The 17,840-nt window shown below is 40.5% G+C and overlaps 2 protein-coding genes across 2 annotated transcripts; one reads left to right on the top strand and one right to left on the bottom strand.

The window, feature by feature from the left end:
* Positions 1 to 136: 136 nt before the first annotated feature.
* Positions 137 to 12,949, top strand: LOC145463664 (cytosolic phospholipase A2-like). Its single transcript, XM_081447436.1, has 17 exons — positions 137 to 2,216; positions 2,335 to 4,118; positions 4,761 to 4,825; positions 5,425 to 5,503; positions 6,258 to 6,407; positions 6,855 to 6,973; positions 7,162 to 7,199; positions 7,325 to 7,463; positions 7,765 to 7,901; positions 8,040 to 8,262; positions 8,580 to 8,697; positions 8,768 to 8,905; positions 9,274 to 9,369; positions 9,799 to 10,122; positions 10,484 to 10,683; positions 11,233 to 11,422; positions 11,954 to 12,949. Exons 3-17 carry the CDS (start codon positions 4,769 to 4,771, stop codon positions 12,166 to 12,168), a joined length of 2,223 nt encoding a protein of 740 aa, XP_081303562.1. The 5' UTR covers positions 137 to 2,216; positions 2,335 to 4,118; positions 4,761 to 4,768; the 3' UTR covers positions 12,169 to 12,949.
* Positions 12,950 to 13,506: 557 nt separating this feature from the next.
* On the bottom strand, positions 13,507 to 17,277 carry LOC145462331 (uncharacterized). Its single transcript, XM_081445828.1, has 3 exons — positions 16,954 to 17,277; positions 15,651 to 15,696; positions 13,507 to 15,148 (listed from the first exon to the last, which is right to left on the bottom strand). The coding sequence occupies exons 1-3, from the start codon at positions 17,275 to 17,277 to the stop codon at positions 14,307 to 14,309; spliced, it is 1,212 nt and encodes a 403-aa protein (XP_081301954.1). The 3' UTR covers positions 13,507 to 14,306.
* Positions 17,278 to 17,840: the final 563 nt, after the last annotated feature.

Raw genomic sequence — 17,840 nt, 5'->3', positions numbered from 1 at the left:
CACGTGAGAACCATCTTTGCTCATTGATTTGTGAGTTGATTTTAGAGAGGAAACAATTCCCTTTTAACGGTTGTACAGTTTGTTTTGCACTGCGTTCCGTGAGAAAAAGATAGAAACATTTAAAAAAGCATTTTGCGTGGATCGCGCCGCGCGAGGCTAGAAAACGCACATAAAGACTTGGCCGCAAGCAGCAAAACACAGTAGAACTAATAACTTTTGACAAGTCCATTTAACGAGCTACATTGCAAATAGTGCATCTTAAAAAAATTAACTTAATGCTCTCTAAGTTGTCTTTCGTTATTTGTTTTAATCTTTCGCTTGCATTCTTCGCCATCGGCCTGTCGATCTTTTTGGTCGATTCAGTCTCGGCAATTTTATTACATCCGAGAGCTATTAGTTTGAGTTTTCCTTCAAATTCAATGCAATTTGTTAAACAGTAAGTTACTATACTAATAAGAGAATCTTGAGCCACAAAGTAATTAATTCAGAAAGAGATGGAGGCAGTAAAATTAATTTTTAGGTCTGAGTGGTTCAGTTTTTTTAGGCGTGAGTCATGCTAACTTGCTAGTTCAAGGAAGTTCAAGGAAGTTCAAGGCCAATTGTCCGGCAGAGTACCGGACGATGACTGCGGTCGTGTGCGATATTTTGGGTTTTCTTCCTTGTTTAAAATTATAAACGAAATGAGCTGTTGTTCCTTAACAACAGGTGGAGGAACTGGGAATGGCGCTCTTCAACCGAGGCATCTGGATAAATTCAGTTTATCCTTCATGTTTGGTAATGAAAAGCTGCTAATTACAGTTGTTTTGAGAAAGATTGTTCTACCAAAGTGTAAAAGCCGGTGTAGGCAGCAAGGTCGAAAGGTATTATTAGTAATGGTAGAAAACAGCTCTAACAAGTGTATTGATGCTTCACCTCAATCAGTTCCTGTTTGCTGAAACACCGTGAACCTCAACCAAGAAACGATAAACTATTACGACCGATAAAACCAGTCAGCATTGTCGCGTACGCTTTTACGCCTTTGTGAGACAACCTTTGTCGAAACAGCTGTTTACACTACAATGTAGTCAACAAACAGTTTTAAAAAATAACATTAATTACTTGTGTAGGAGCGAAAGATGTTACAATTGTCGACTTAACTACATGATTACAAATTATTGACGTCATTTGCGGTCACTGCCGTAGGAAAGAAACAAACGATTCAGTTATTTTTAACGGTGGGCCAATACCGAGGTTTCAGCTGGGATTTTTTTCCCTTTAGTTGAATTCTCGCTGATTATTTTTATGTCGAACAGTCACTGACCCACGCAAAATGGCGGAAGTCAATTTCGCATGTCTACAAGGCCGCGTCCACAAAACGGAGGTGGAAACGCATCAAATGTTTGCCGTCCACACTACGCCGAAGAAATTTGAAAACGCAACAATCACCGGTCATTTTGGAATTGTGTTTGGGTAAAACTCGAGTAGATAAATCTCAGGATTATCGTAACTTCATCGTTTTCTAAAAGCTCCGTTTTCAAAATGTTTTTTGTCCACGCTAAGCCGGACGCAAAGCTGGCGTTTTCGAATTCCTCGGGTTTGAAGAGCGTTTTCGAAAAGCTCCGTTGTCGTGACGGATTAGTGTGGGCGGTACAGGCCTAACCGGAGAAGTAAAGCTGCGTTTTCAAATTCCTTCTGCGTAGTGTAGAGTATCACGGACAACTTTGCGGTCAGAATTTAGTTTGTTTTCCGCATGGAGTTGATATACGCATACTTCGTTGTCATGTAACAGCAGCAAAACAGTCGTCTGTGTTTGGTATCATTTTGTAGCTGGCATGAATTAATCGCTGGTCCAGGCAACGGGTAACATGGTTACCAGTGATTAATCACAAATAAACTGTAATGGACATTTTAAACTGCATGCATACATGCACAAACTTTATTTAAGTGTTAATAAGTGGACCGGAAAATTGCTCTGTCATTGCAATAGGATAGGTTTAAGATCAGCTATCTCTGACTCGAGGAAACGGGTGAAATAGCGGATTTGCACGTTGTCCTCATTTGACTATAACTACCAGAATTCCTTTCGTTTTTTCAGGCTGTCGAGCATCTCATCTGGTTTAGAGATTCATGAAGTCAGCGCAACTAAGCGGGATTAACGAAACAGAAAATGCCAGGACAAACGAAGTCCTGGTTTTTGTTAGTAACGAGTCTTCCTCTAGCTCAAAATGATTCAGCTAGTAAGTAACGTTCAAACAAACTCTGTTGTTGAACTCTTAGAACTAAACGACCGTGAGCACACAACCCAATAGAATCCTACCAGACAGCCTAAAATTTAAAGAACCCCTTTTGTTTCAGGCTTGCGAACTGAGTTTTCTTCAAATATACTAGCTGGAATAGAAAAGACCTGGCTTGTAACAACCTGAAGGAAGAATGTGATGTGAAGTAAATGAAATCAGAAGCACAGCAGTCAGTCGCTGTTAAGAGAATATTGAAAAGGGAAAAAAAGGTTTGCTTGACTTTGTACTTCAAACGAGTCGACACGCAAATCGTTTGAAAATAAACGAAAACAACATTTCCTTCTCTGAGATGTGATTGATTGATTGAGTGTGACGATCTATTTGAACTAAGGAACTGCAAATAAATTTTCGTTTTGTTTGCATCGTAAGTTAATTTCCGGTAGCCTGCACTTGAAGATTCTTGATGTGGGAGGGTTGAAAGGTTAAAGGCAAACACTTGTTTAAAGGCGTTGCTTAGAAACGTTTTACCGGAAGCTGCGTGAAGTTACTTAGTTCCTCTATCCGTTACCTTTACTCAATGCTTGACGTCAGAGAGACGAGAAAAGTTATATAAAACAAGATTCAACGGAGCCGACAAGAGAGCAATTATTTCATTAAAATGGGCAACAAGTTTAGTGTTGGCAAAGCGAGGTATTATCGCCCCTCATTGTACACTAAGTTTGTTAGTTTTGTGCATACGTGAAGATGGCAGTTTTGGCACAGAGGCGAAGAAGTGGAGAGGGTTATATTACGGAAGTGTCGCCGGCGAAAAAAGACGACAAAAATCCCCGCTGTTATCGCTCCAGATTTCAGTCACGACTGAGTGATTTGGGAAGACGTTAAGAAATGTCTTTACAGAATTTGTAGTGGAAACATACATAGTTCGTTGTCATCTCTTCTAACTTTGAAACACAGAAGAAGCAAATGTTTTAACTGCAAGACAAGTCAACTGAAATCAATAAATTGAGGATGTTTTCCTTTACTCCAGTTTGTCCTTCCTCTGTTTCCTTTTGCGGTTGAAGAATTTAGTGATCTTTAATTGTCTGTATATTCGTGCCTTCCGTATTCGATTGCGTGATCGATTCTCTACACCATGTATTTTCACAGTAAAAAAGCATTTTCTGTCCGAAAGTGAGAAACCCGCTGGAGCCAAAATTTGATTATTCAATGAATGTAAGTTCAAATTAGTAAAGTATTCAGTTTAAAGCCCATGTTTATAAAAATCATTTGTAAAAGCGGTTTAGTATTATCTGTCCGTTTGATCTATGCACGATCGCTCACTTCCAAATTCAACTAATGACTTGGCGCGTCGGGAATCTTTCGTGATGTTTTTCATCAACTTTTGCAATCCACTGCAGCTCTCCGAGAGCTCAATATATTTTTTATCGTAAGAATGTTGAGTATTTAAAAATGATATTGGGTTGGGAAAAGTTTCGCGTGATCGAGCAATTTGCATTTACAAGTAAAAGTTACAAGTAGGTCGAGTCACGATTAACCTTACAGTTTACATGGTTACCCTCGAAACCAGCTCCTAAACAATGTCTAATTATTTGACTCGATTTTCGTCATGGTATTTCCGCTTTAGATCACTAGAAATCACACGCGGGCTTGGTAGTGTGACAAAACCCATTCAATTGAAGTTCATTGAATCACGATCACGGAATTACAGGCATTGTTCAGTATTACGTGTTCGTATTGCATGACGTCAAAGGGCTTGCCTGTGAAGCGAATAAAAAGCGACACTCTTGTACGATCACTTCATAATCGTTGCTTACCTGAGTCTTACAAACGTCTCAGAGATACCAGTTCTGCCCTGCTCGCCGGCAGAGTTTGAAACAAACCACTGGAGAGAGAGAAACCAAGGTAAGAAACAATAGCAGTCGCTTTTATTCATGTTTGTCGCTAAAATCAAGATTGAGATCTTGTTGTTTTGGCATTAAATTAACAATTCAAAGCGTTTAGTGAGACACTCTTTTGCAATCGCTGCGAAAATTTTAACATGGTTTAACAGTTTTTACAACGATTGCGAGAAAGTTAAAACAAGTTTTATTTGTTGTCAAACGCTTATAAACTTTCGTGTAACTTTTTTTCCTAACTGTGTGTTGGCAAGATTCACGTAAAATTGCGTTGTGAATTCACACCGCTTCTAACAAGTTTATCAGTAGCCACTAGAAACGAACAAGAAAATAAATAAATAAAAATAAATACAGTAAATTGCACCGTGGGATCTTAAGGCCGAGCTTTAGTGTACACAAAGCTGTGTCGTGGGCGTTTAACAATGGCCGCTGAGTCATGCGTGCATATCCTTTCCTGTTCACGTTCTTGTTTTGCTCCGCTGCGTGGGCGGCGCGTTGCACGTGTCAGGCGGACATACGTGATCAACACGCGCGGTTTCGCGTTTCAGTTTCTACAGTTTAAAATTCGCTTTTCTAAGCTTTGAAGCATTTTTAAATCTACTGACAACGTTGTACAAGGTCACAACCCAAACCCGTTTTCTCTTTACAGAGCGTAAAATGATACTCAAGAACGAAGCAGTCCAAGAAACAAGTGCATTAGCACAAAGTTTACAGGTAAACAACATTCTTGTAGCCATTTAAGCTCATACGTTTACAAACTTAAAATTAAAAGACACTTAAACTGAAAGTCATCTCCTTTTCGTTTTCAACAAGAATCTCTCAAAAGCTTTCTCTGTTTTTCATCTAGGATCGTCTGAGATACTATACATTGCGCAAGTTTTATGCATATAATAAAATGGTCATTACGGTTAAAATCCAAATTCAAACAAAATAGTTATACAATCCATCTGTTAAGTTTCGTTCAAATATAAACCCATGTTGACTTAGTGTTTGTTTATATTCTTTTCAAAACTCGATTTAAAGGAACAAACACAGTGTAGAATTTCTTGTGCATGGTAGCAGAAGTTTCCCGATATTGCGAGAGCATTCGAGAAAATATTTTCCTTGATACTGGGAGAGCATTGGAATGTGAAGTCTTCTAGAAAAAATTTACGTAACTAAGATATACGTCTGAATATATGCGCGTGGTTGTGAATCAAATCACACTTGAGAGTAGCATGTTCGTACAGACGCCTAACTCGACCGACGAACGTGTAAGAGGTCACCAGACGAAAACTGACTGTCGACTCATTTATGATTTATTTTAATCCTAGGCGTCACCAAGGTCGTGCATAGCGATTCGAATCAAGGTGTTAAGAGCCAGGAATGTAACTCAAGGATGGTATGACTGGAGTAAGTATTACTAGAATCCACACTATGCCGGAGGAATTTGAAAACGCAACAATATAATCACCGGTCATTTTGGATTTCTGTTTGATCAAGGGAACCTCGGTCACGCAAATCACAGGATTTTCGCGACGTCATCGTTTTCGAAAAAGCTCCGTTTTCAAACTATTTTCTGTAACGAAAAGCCGGCGTTTTCGAATTCCTCCTGTTTGAAAAGCGTTTTCGAAAACCTCCGTTATCGTGGCAGATTAGTGTGGACGGTAGGCCCAACCGTAGAAATAAAGCTGCGTTTTCAAATTTCTCCGCCGGGCATCGTGTGGACGCTGCCTTAGGAAATTTACATGAAAACTAAGAGCGGCTCTTTTCCCTTTAAACGATGAAAAACGAGTCGTTTTGGCTTTAAGCAAAGGATTGGTTTGGGCGGAAGATAAGGCCATTTCTCTCTGTCCCAGCTCAGTTTTGGAATGAGAAGTGAATGAGTGAAAGTGCGTGAAGGTGGACGAAAGGAGAGAAGAAAAGGGTGAACTGCTATTTTTCTTTTGGCCTGTTGATCGATTTCTCCGTTCTTTCATATTATCCGCGAGCCTGGGTAAGAATGAAAAGTCGAGCGATCCTGCCCACTTAAATCTCTTTGATAAAGACCTCAGGCAAAAAAGGCTTTGTCGCCAGGCTTACTGGCTTATACTTATAACTAGACATGGCACGGCAGACGAGTCATGGCATTTTAATTTTCTAAATTATTCGTTCCTTTCCTTTACAGTTGACACTCCAGATCCCTATCTGATGATGAGAATTCCCACCTCGCCTGAAATGGTCAAAAGAACAAAATGCGTGTCAAACAACAAGAACCCTGTGTGGAAGGAAGAACCGTTCGTGTTCCACATTGATCCCGACCAAGAAAACGTTTTAGGTTGGTGAAAAATAGCAACCGACACCTAATTACCACAATTTGCTTCCATAGGACCCATTTTTTTTTGCGAGAGTAAAATCTGTGAGACGACAAAATAGCACAGAGACATCTCTCTTTATCCATTTACCACTCGTCATAATCGCTATTCCAAGATGGCCGGCCAATGATGGAATGCGGAAATAAAGTGACGGACTCGATATCGATAGCCTGCAGCTAGAGCCTGCGAACATAGATGGATCAGTTTCCGTCTGTAGGTGCACCTCGTGAAAAAAGGCAGACGAAAATCTGTTTGTGTCTGCAGGTTATGCTACAGATGGTGTATTACATCATAGTGCTTGTATCGCAAATCTAGGTACAACAAGGCCTTGTTTATAAGGTTTATCATAAGTTCATAATATGGTTCACCTTAAGTTTGCCCTGATCCCATCTGACTGATTTTTCCTGTAGAACTTACGTTGTGGGATGAAGATTACGATGCTGATGATCAGATTGGCGAAGCAGTATGCTTACCACTGAGAAATATAAGACTCGGTATACCAGAGTCAAAAACGCTAAAATTTGGAGAGGCAAGTATTTATCACCTTCCGCTTCAGTTAATCTTGAGTTAAAATGTTAGTTGTGCTACTGGAGGCAACTGAAGATGAAGCATAGTGCCCAGCGTGCAATATCACATTTATCACCTGATTAAAAAGATCCTGAGAATTAAGCTAAAGAAAATATATCTTATGAAATCTCATTTCTTTTTTTCCTTTAGTATTCTGAGGTTGACATTATCTTAGAGGCATCAAAAGTGTAAGTATTACAAACTAATTGTAATTAGTTTTTAATAATGTAATCGTGATAGATTTCTTTCTATTTTCGTTTGCACGTATTTCATAAAAAGGCTCTTATCACGAAGGTTTTTCTTTTTTTTTCAGTTCTGAGCAATATTCAGACCTGCGCTACAGTACGGATCTGTGTGACGAAGAAAAAGAATTTAGGGAAAAGAGAAAAGCTATAGTGTTTGAAGCCATGAACAAAATGCTGGGAGATCAAGGCCCACAAACCATGGATGAGGTGAGGTACTTATATTCTGTGGAGCCCTGGTAGTGATCATCGCCTAATATCTCCTAACAAACGTAATACCTCGCCTTATGTACAAGTTAGGAGAATGAAGAAAACCATCAGCTAAGGAATTGTCGTGATGCACAAACAAATCCTCAAAGCTTACTTCAAAGAAATGTGTGGAAGCCATTATCGAGAATTTATATTTTTAACATTAGTTAACAACCTTCAAAGCTCCTAATACCCTTTTTATGGTGCTCGGCATCGCTGACGATTCGACTTGTATATCTTAACATTCGGTTGTCGCCTCCAGGTTCCTACGATAGCCGTTCTTGGATCAGGGGGAGGTTACCGAGCCACCACGGGATTTAGTGCAGCATGTCGGGCCCTGGACGAGATGGACCTGTTAAACTGCGTCACTTATCTAACTGGTTTATCCGGTTCTGCCTGGTAAGTGAACAGGTTTTACTTCCAGCATCTTCGTGGATCAGATCCGTGGAAAACATTGTGTTGCATTTGATGCTTTTGTTTTGTTTTTCTGCTCCCCAAAAACTGCTGTTGATGCTTTATTTTGTGGTTTATCTTCAGGGGTCTGTCACTGTTGTATTCTCAAACTGCGGGCGAAAACATCGACCCAACGGAGACCCAAAAGAATATCAGGGAACATCTTCAGTGGGGACCCATGTGGCTACTTACCCCCAGGAGGGTAATGCAGTACGTTAAAGAGATCACCGAGAAATGGAAGAAAGGCCAACCTGTCAGCTTGACAGATTTTTATGGCCATTGTGTTGGAGAGAGTCTGCTGGGGCCGGTAAGCTAAACTAAGAGGTCCTCTTAGAAATCTCAGGGTGTTCAGTTAGCGGGTGGGGAACAGAAAATAAGTTGAGAGTTGCCTTGATGGGCAAACTAATGTTAATAAGAATCGAATGCACAGCTAGCAACTATGGGAATGTGTTGTCTTTTCGTTGGAGTGCCTGTATTTTGTCAGTAGTGACTGGCTTTACTATTAGTTGACGGTTCACCCCTCGAATCAGTTTTAATTTCAGTTTTATTCGCCTTATTAGCTCCAAAACATTCAAGGAACTTTGATTAAAAATGACAGTATGTTCTATTTATTTTGTTGAACAGAAAAAGAATTCAGTAAAGCTGAGTCATCAACAAGAGAAAGTCCGAGAAGCAGCCGTTCCCATGCCGATATACACCGCTATTAATTCCAAACGAGACGTATCAGCACAGTCTCTTGCAGGTGAGACAACAGTTATTGACCTCAGACTTATTTTACGTGCAAGATGTAATTTTTAATTCTTTTGCTTCAGAATGGGTGGAGTTCACTCCCTATGAGATCGGAATGGATAAATATGGCACATTCATGAGGACTGAACTGTTTGGAAGCAAATTCTTTTGCGGAAAACTTATCGAGAAATTCCCAGAATCTCCGCTCTACTATCTGCAAGGTAAGTTGATTTGACCTGGTTATGATGATCTGGACGCACAGCTGGCAAACAGCTATAACCATTTAACAGACAAATAGCTTATTTGCAGACTACGGCCAGTCCCAAGCAGGAAGCTAAAACATCGAAAATTAGACATGGCCTCGCAACGATTGAGGACGAGGCGCGAAAGAAAATTGGGAGTTTAGCCTACCTGCAAGGTGACTGGGGCCTGGTCCATAGGGACTGCTTGTGGGATGGCCGACTTATCACATTTACACACCTCGCTATTGCAGACTCTCAGCCATAAATGGTCACATCTTGGCTTACGTTCAGTTACGTTTTTGAACTGAGAGGCGAATACTTAACATTTGAATGTTTCTTGTCTTTAGGAATCTGGGGAAGTTTCTACGCAATTCTTTTACAGCGAGTCTTGAAAGAAGACAAACAGATAAAATCAGAAGAAGACAATGAAAAAGAAATGTTAGGTGAGGAAAGCGTCTTCCTAGGTTTTCATCTTCTGTGATCTTCAATAAGGATTTTCCTTATAAAACTGTACTTGTTAAGTTTTTGTTGAGAATGTTACTAGGCTTGCTAAGAGAGAGGTCTGGGTTTGTCAAAAACGAGAAAACGATGCGGAATAGGGTTTGGATGACCAGAAAAAAGGCTAAATTAACTAGTGGAGGATAAGGGTAACCGTGAGGTTGAATGGAAGCCACCCCGCCCCCCTCCCTCATTACAACCTCCTCCTCAATGTTTTCAAAATTACCACCATTACAGTTTTTTAGAGAAAGGGTCAGAAACTGTATTTAGGAAATGTTTTTATCAAAAGTCTTCCTTGCCTCTTAATTGTTATCCAGTCAGATGTAAGAGTTGTAGTCAAGCAGGCTAACGCTCTTGTTCTCGTTCTTCAACAGAAAAACAGTTTCTCTCTGGAAGCAACAACAATGACGATTCAGACGATGACGATGATGATGACGTTGTGGCCTTGGAAGGAAAGAAGGGAAAGGACAATGCTGAAAGCGCCCTCATGGCCAAACTACAAGGTGATGTTAAAGCGGATGAAGAAACTCACAAGTTGGATGGAAAAGCCACGAAAAACCAGAGAACAGAGAAGAAGGAGTTCCGAAGAAGAGTTATTGACTATGTGCTTGAAAAGTTGCCTGGACTCCAAACTCGGTCAAAAAGAGCCGGGCTTGTTCACAACTTTCTGCGAGGACTGGGACTCAGTGGACCACAAGGTATTTATGACAAAGCACACACATGGCTTTATTTAGCTTTTTTTTTTTTCCAGTGGAAGAAATAGGCCATTTTCGAGTTACCATGTGCCTCTGTTTCAAAACGAGTCTCCGTGCACAACCTTTCATGTGAAAATGAGTTTGATTTGCATCAAAATAAACCTGTAGTCGGAACACGTTTTCATATGAATGGTTTCACACTAAGACTCGTTTTGACACTGAGGCACAAGGTAACTCGGAAAATGGCCTGTTTTTCAGTGATGTGACAGCACGATGGAGTTTGGAACAGATTACAACGCCAGCTAATTGCCGTTCTTAGCGTTAATACCAGCTGCTCACTGACAGTTGTACGTTTGTATTTTAGCGTCCACAGAAGGCGCTGATGGGATGTGCTCTTTGGAAAAGGAGAACATTTGTATCCATAAAAAACGAATGGAGCTGGTTGATGCTGGATTGATGTTTAATTCTCCTTACCCACCACTCTTGAGGAAACAGAGGTCCGTCGATCTTATCCTGTCATTTGACTTCAGTGCACGGGAGAAGGATGAGGAAAGACCTTTTAAGGTAATCACGTCATATCTAGAATGAACTATTTTTGATTTTATTACATTTGGGAATTAGAAGCACGGTGACCTTGACGCTGGCCAGGGTCATTCAGTTACGGTTATTTTATACTGATATTGGGCAAGGCACTTCAATCTCAACAAAGCCTCTTTTCACCCAGTACAATGCATGGGGTACCAAAGACCTCTTAGGACAACCAGACAAGTCAAAAATGCTGGGGAGGGGATGGCGGCAACCATTACATCTAAGGAAATTGGCAATACTCCTTGCCGTTAATGTTATCTACCGGTATTATAACCAATTCGGATTGGTGTGGAACTGATGTAAGCATTAACATAGTGACGTATCTCGTTTTAGAGACGATCGTTTATTGTCGACAACGTAAGAATCTTTATCATTATCATCTTTGCTGATTGTTAAAGGCCACCTTTATTCCTTAAACTCATTTTGTTATGCAAAAAATAATGCAGTAATGAAAATACAGCTACATATGTATATTTTGTGGCTGTTTTATTTTTGACTAAATTCAAACAATTGCTTTTTCCTCAGAACATCAAATTAGCGGAGGACTGGGCCAAGCGTAACGGTCTTCTTTTCCCGCCAATCGACGCGGACGAGCAGTTTGACAGAGAGGGCTGGAAAGAGTGTTATGTGTTCAAAGATCCCACTAACCCAAAGTGTCCTATAGTGCTGCACTTTGTTCTTGTCAACAAGACTTACAGAGACTTCGTAAGGCCAGGTAAGAGAGTTTATCCCCTTCCGGCCTTTCATGCTAAGTTGTGTAATGAATGACCCACCTACTGGGTTTGACAGGAGAGAAGATGGAATCTAATCGCTAACAGACAACAGTGAAAGCACGGTGCCCTCATAGTTAGTGCTCTCACCTTCGGATTGAACGGTCCGGACTCGAGCCCTGGCCGGGGTCATTGTGTCGTATTCTTGGGCAAGACACTTCACTCTCACAGTGCCTCTCTCCACCCAGGTGTATAAATGGGTACCGGCGAATTTAATGCTGGGGGTAACCCTGCGATGGACTAGCATCCCATCCAGGGGGAAGTAGAAATACTCCTAGTTGCTTCATGCTACAGAAACCGGGATAAGCGCCGACCTGATGGGCCACTTGGCTCGTATGCGTATTTTGCCTAGACAACAGCCGATTAAGCCACCAACGATTTTTGAAATTTTGTTACCATTGAAATGCTTTACGCACGTGATTCTTCTTTGAAACCCTTTTGTCTTGTCTCATGTGGCAACTTTTTGTTTCTTACAGGAATCCCCAGAATAACAAAAGAGGAAAAGAAAGCCGGCGACTTCCCGCTGTTTAACGATCCAAATAAACGGTTTAGCACTTTCAACTTGAAGTATTCTCATGATATCTTTGACCGGCTTAGCGGGTTGGTTGAATTCAATACAGCGCTGAATGAACAGCTTATAAAAGACACCATGGCAGAATGCGTTCAGAGGAGGAGAACACTCAATCACTAAAACACCTTCAGCTTCTTGGTTCCTGGATCTAGAAAAAGACTAGAAAAGTCTCGGCCAGACTGACTCATGATAGCGCTCAAAATGTTACAGTTCAACCGATGGAAGTTTATTTTATGATATTTTCCTAATGAATAAGGATATGCCGCTTTATGCCCGCTCAAGTTTTAAGGAGCAATTCAGAATTTAAGCATTAACGATCAAACAGACAAGTTTTATATTGACATATGTAATAAAACAGATTTTAATATATTTATTGATGAGAAAACTTAACATCCCAGTGAAATATAATACGGTATTACAAGTTTTGTAAGAAATTATTTATTTAAATTAATGTTATAGTTAATGTAAACATGTTGCCATGTTAACATGTAACAGAGGTCCCAGGGGGCGTCTAATTGTACAAAATAGAGTATATTAAAAAAATAAATTATTTCATAGTTTGGAAATTAAATATGAGTTTTTTCTTGGCCAATGCTGGCTTCAAGAGGGAGTAGTAACACAGAGGACATTTTCTCAGCAAGGACCTTTCGTCAAGGTCCTCTGTGATCAAGGCTCTCCCCCCCCCCCCCCCCCTCAAATAAAAAAGGAAGAAATGAACAAACTCGATTAACCTAACTGAATTCAGACATGTGTCGCGGTTTCGCATATATGAATTGTGCGGATGGGCAAAATGCCTTTTCATGGTATCGTATTTGCAGTTGAGACATGGATACAAGGAAATTTTGGACAAAACGAGAAAATTTACATCCACACTGGATACCATTGAAGCCAGAGCATGAGCCTGCTGAGTCTGGAAAGATTATCCAACATTTTTTAAGTAACTGATATAGCGCGATAATGGCATAACAACCTTCATAGGGTTTTCAGATTGTCGGATAAAGTGAAAATCAGAATAGAACGCCTCTAGTCATTGCCATGATTATAAACAAGAAACTCCTTCAAGCTGAACTTCGTAGCTGATCTTTACATGTAGTTATGAATTAAAGCTAATTACTCCTAGCTCATCTTAACTATTTTTTGGCTTGAGGTTGATAAAGGTAAACTGACTGCCGTTGAAAATTTGTGAAGCTGATCCTTTAAGAGTGAATAGCACTTATCAGAGCAAAGTTAGCTGACAGTTTCTTTAGTGAAATAATTAATTGTCAGGAAGGGTGAGAGGGTGGGGACAGAGTGTAAAGAAAATTTCAGATCTGTTCTTAAATTTGTTCTCGCAACGTTTTCTTAGTCAACCGCTAGGAAACGCTGCCCTCTTGCTTTGGTAAAAACACAACGAAAGCCAGGTCTCTTTTGCCATGTATTATGATAAATGGAGAGGAAACTAGTGAAACTAAACCTCGCTGGAATCGCTTTAAAACGGTTCCAAAACGCTAACCGAAACAAAAGAAATACGCAGAAGAGTCGAAGTAAGTCGTTTTTATTGAATTTCGTTTCCATATTTCGAACTGCTATAAATGATGATTATATTCCATACAAACCCATGAATTTACGGTGTTACACAATGTCATACTATAAGATTAACCGCTCTCAGGGAGCTTGGCATACCTGCGGCAATTGCAGCGAAAATGGTTTAAACCTGACTGTCCGTTTCAAAGCAGTACTTTTAGGGGTCAACTAAGGCTCAAGCCACCCAGGTCGGTCTCCTTTAGGGGTTAAGTTCAAATTTACCATAGAACAGAATCAACGGCAATCTGTCGTTTGCCATTTCCTGTAGACTCATTACTTGAACGCATGCACAGCTGTGTCAAGTCATTTAAACTAGAAGTACTCCCTTTCATTGTCACAAGAGTTATAAATCCTTTAGTCTTTATTCAGCATAAGCATTGTTCATATCCAGTACAATCCTACTTCTATATAGGAATAGCCGTTTTGCAATATCACAGTGACGAGTGATCAGCATATTAGCCTAACCCTGTTGCTATAGTAAACAGTGCAGTACAACAGACAACTTAGGATCAGTTGTCATGATTCAGGATTCTAGATTCTTCTTAGAAGCATGCTTTTTCTCTACAAACTGCTTTCTTTGTCATTGAGTAAAAGCAGACGTTTATAATTATACTGGCTTTCTAGTTAGAGTTCATAAATTATGTCAATGTCAAAGTCAACGACAACCTTAATACATATCTAACGACAGTGTTGCTTCAAGGTTTAAACTTGATTATAACTTTCCCGTGGCCTTTATTAACACCCGCCTTGTTCAGTTGATTTGTTCCGCTATTATACGAGCCCCCTCCCCCTGCTACACCAGTCGACGAATTCCCAACAACTCCCCCACCGGAATACCCACCCCCACCACCACCAAGTACAAAGGCGAATGCACCCCCACCAAAGCCCCCTTGGGATACCGGACATGTTCCCCCAGTTCCGCCATTAATAAAACTTGAGGGCGTCTGTGCATACCCAGATCCCCTGTTTCCATCGCCCTTTAGTCCTGCTCCTCCTCCAGCTGGTAAGCCAGAATCAATGTTGCCCGTTTTAAGGTCACAGACTTGTCCACCGGACCCTCCCGTCCCACCACACCTGGTGCCATTCTCTGTTGCCTGACCAGGGTCACCGTCTTTAAATTGTTTGCGCGCTGGTCCTCCACCCCCTCCCCCTCCTGCAATGATTAGCGGAGTGTTATTTAACAAAGCCACAAAGCTTCCACCTCCCCCACCTCCAGCGGCGTCACTGAAGCGCTCAGCACGATGACCCTCTTGACCGACAAGGATTTTAAGCTGTGTTCCTTGATAAAGTTTGAAAGTTCCTTTTATCTTGGCTCCTAAGCCACCGAGACTCCAATGTAAATGACCTTTAGTCGTGCTACTAACGCCTGAAGCACCTGACACTTTAATGACGTAGATTCCAGTCACGGGAACAGTCCAAATTTGGATGCCATTGTCTAATGTTACTTTATCTTCCAGCGATGTTCCTACATACCCGGATGTATTTTTCGGCCCAGTTTCTCCTCGGGCGCCCAGAGTTGTGAAAACAAAAGTTTGTTCTATGAAACAATGTTGATAATCTTCAATAAAGAGTGTTAAACCGATAGCTGAGAATTGCTCGACATTTTAACTGTCTCGTGAGAAATGGCGCCTTTTTAACTTAAAGCTGAAATCGGAGATCTGTAAAACTTACCACCGATAGCTCTGAAAACGGCTGAAATCTTTGATCATAGCTGAGTAATAACGGCATTACAGCAGTACAGCATCCCAGGCAAAATCTCGATAAAGTCAAGCTAATAGTAATATGTGTCAACCGACTGGTAACGTTGATACTAACATATTTTTGATGTGTGCGTTATCGTGCATATGCACACAAAAACATTAAACACTATTACATGTACAACCGTAGTTTTGAACACAAAAAGCTGGACATAATAAATGGTTTAAAAAAAAAAAAACATAACAATAAACTACTGTTATTTATGGGTTCAAATCAGGAGTACGTCTCTGACCGAAAGGAACAGTTCTACCCCGCCCAAGATATCAGACGAACGGTTTTACCTTTGTTTCCAGTATTTAAAGGCTCTTTATCGGTGCTGTATTGACTCTAAGAAGAAAAGGGTTTTAAAATAAGTGGTTAGCTACTTCAACTAATACCTTAATTATAAGGGTCGATTTAACTCTAAATGATCACCAACGTATTTGACGATAGATGACTTTTACCTAAGATCTATCTCGAAGATTTTTTTTTTTTAACTCCGACCCGTTTTTAAACAAAAAAATAGGAAAATGTCCCCCCTGCTCCCCTTTTCTCGCTCTCTTCAACTTCCACCCGTCTTATGTAGAATTTTGGCGCTAGACGACCTATACCTTGTGGGGAATCTACATCTCTACCGAATATTTCCAAATTTACCGTTATGTCGTTCCTATAAATAGTTTACATTTTATGTCTGACTCTTCTAGACAAATTTCAATATCGCCAGATCTAATAGAAATGAAAATATTTAGAGATAACTGACTATTAATGGTAAATGGCAAGTGAAGGTTATCTCTCCATCCTAAGCATCTCTTCCATATAGTTTTAGTCTTCCAGTGCATATACAACAACAAACTCAGCAGCGCATAGCTTCGATTTGCAACTAATTTACAGCGGAGCTCCGAAGGCCCGAAGGGCATTCGAGAGGAGTACCATGCATAACTATAAGAACAGAACCACATGCATGTATATAAAGAGAAAACCATGCAACTCTTTTTTCATGGTCAACATGGTTAGAGGCGTGGATCGCGGGCGCATGCGCCCTGCGACTACGACCACGTCGGCAACATGGCGGCCATATTCCAGCTAATAGGTTTGCAGCATACATATTTGATATTCAATAATTTTATGGTCAATAGGCCACGTTCGATATATAAATATTCTAACATGGCTCCGAGGCTTTCGGGATAAACGTCTATATTTGGTGTTGTTTTCTTTGTATCCAAGTCTCTTTTGGGAATTGAGAGACAATAGAAACTTAGAAAATTTACAATTTTGATCCGAAAGCCTCCGAGCCATGTTAGAATATTGATACATCGAACGTGGCCTATTGACACCGGTCAAAACAAGGTATCCGCTAACGCTTACCAGTATCAAAAATCATATCGCGGGTTCAGGTTTAAAGCTCATCGAAGTCGCATGTTTTTGTGAAGTTGGCCGCTGGCCAGGAATTGGTTTTCGATTAGATTGCAGGCTTAAGAAAGGTTTATTTATTGTAATAGAAGCTCCGCTTTTAGGCTTGGCTTAATTTACATGTTAGTATTTGTTTGTAGTCAGCAGTGCTCTGTGCCATTAGTTATTCAGTTACGATTTCTTGTTATTACTAACCGTGAGATTTAACAGTTGACCAAAGATGAATCCACTCTTAGGAACAAGGGAGGTGACAACAGTCTGGGTGATGTCTATTCCTTCATCGTTTAACTCACAAATCTTGCTTCCTTCCTTGTCGTAATTCAGCGAATGGCACAGAGGACGATTTCTCAGGCAGAGTTGTGCGCATGACAAAACACTGGACGACATCTGACGATGGCTCACGTGACCTTGTAGATAATAGTCTTCCACAGTGTGAAGAAAGGAGGAGCGGGTGTCGTCAGGAGTAAATGAACTTGAAACAGAGGCTCTGATGGTCAACAGTAGTATGAAGAAATTCATGTTCACCTACGCAAAAGACGAGGGTGATTAACATTTGAGCTCTCTTTAAGCACATATCAAGCATTAATGTCCAGGATTGCTCACTATTGCACAATTATTCAACTCGCGCTTGTTGGATATGAGATGGCAGATGGCCATCGCAGCGCCTCGTTGGCCATGTAATCATCTCAGTTCCAACCAGCGCGAGTGGAATAACTGTCTTGTGAAAAACGCCCCCAGAATATAGAAAACTGAAATAAAATAGAAATAAAAAGCCTACGTTTACCATGTTTGTAGAGCATGAGAGATGATTATAGCCAACTCGGCGCTACGCTCTCGTTGGATATCTACAATATCATATCTAACGCGTGATCGTGGAGTAATTGTCAAATATACCGTGATGACTAAGCCAATGAAAACTCTTGAATTGCATTATCTTATGATCAATCTTTTCATGAATCGTTATAGCTTGTTTTTCGAGAAGTCTATCTGGCAAAAGCTCAGTTCAGTTATGAAATATAATTACACCCTACTTCATTCATTTTCTTTTAAAGGATTTCTCTCCATGATCTGAAAGCGAGTTT

Source organism: Orbicella franksi, chromosome 12 (assembly GCF_964199315.1).
Source record: "Orbicella franksi chromosome 12, jaOrbFran1.1, whole genome shotgun sequence".
Taxonomy (NCBI): Eukaryota; Metazoa; Cnidaria; class Anthozoa; order Scleractinia; family Merulinidae; genus Orbicella; species Orbicella franksi.
Note: the sequence above shows the minus strand (reverse complement) of the source record. Positions and strands in the feature narration are given on the sequence as shown.

What these genes read in the sequence shown, in the direction of transcription:
- LOC145463664 (XM_081447436.1), top strand. Translation starts at nt 4,769, where the DNA reads ATGATACTCAAGAACGAAGCAGTCCAAGAAACAAGTGCATTAGCACAA. An exon ending in CGACCAAGAAAACGTTTTAG is followed by an intron (nt 6,408 to 6,854) that starts GTTGGTGAAAAA and finishes TTTTTCCTGTAG; the next exon opens with AACTTACGTTGTGGGATGAA. An exon ending in TCCGCTCTACTATCTGCAAG is followed by an intron (nt 8,906 to 9,273) that starts GTAAGTTGATTT and finishes TCTTGTCTTTAG; the next exon opens with GAATCTGGGGAAGTTTCTAC.
- LOC145462331 (XM_081445828.1), bottom strand. Translation starts at nt 17,277, where the DNA reads ATGAATTTCTTCATACTACTGTTGACCATCAGAGCCTCTGTTTCAAGT. An exon ending in GTCAACTGTTAAATCTCACG is followed by an intron (nt 15,697 to 16,953) that starts GTTAGTAATAAC and finishes TTTTCTTCTTAG; the next exon opens with AGTCAATACAGCACCGATAA. An exon ending in TTTAAATACTGGAAACAAAG is followed by an intron (nt 15,149 to 15,650) that starts GTAAAACCGTTC and finishes ATTGTTTCATAG; the next exon opens with AACAAACTTTTGTTTTCACA.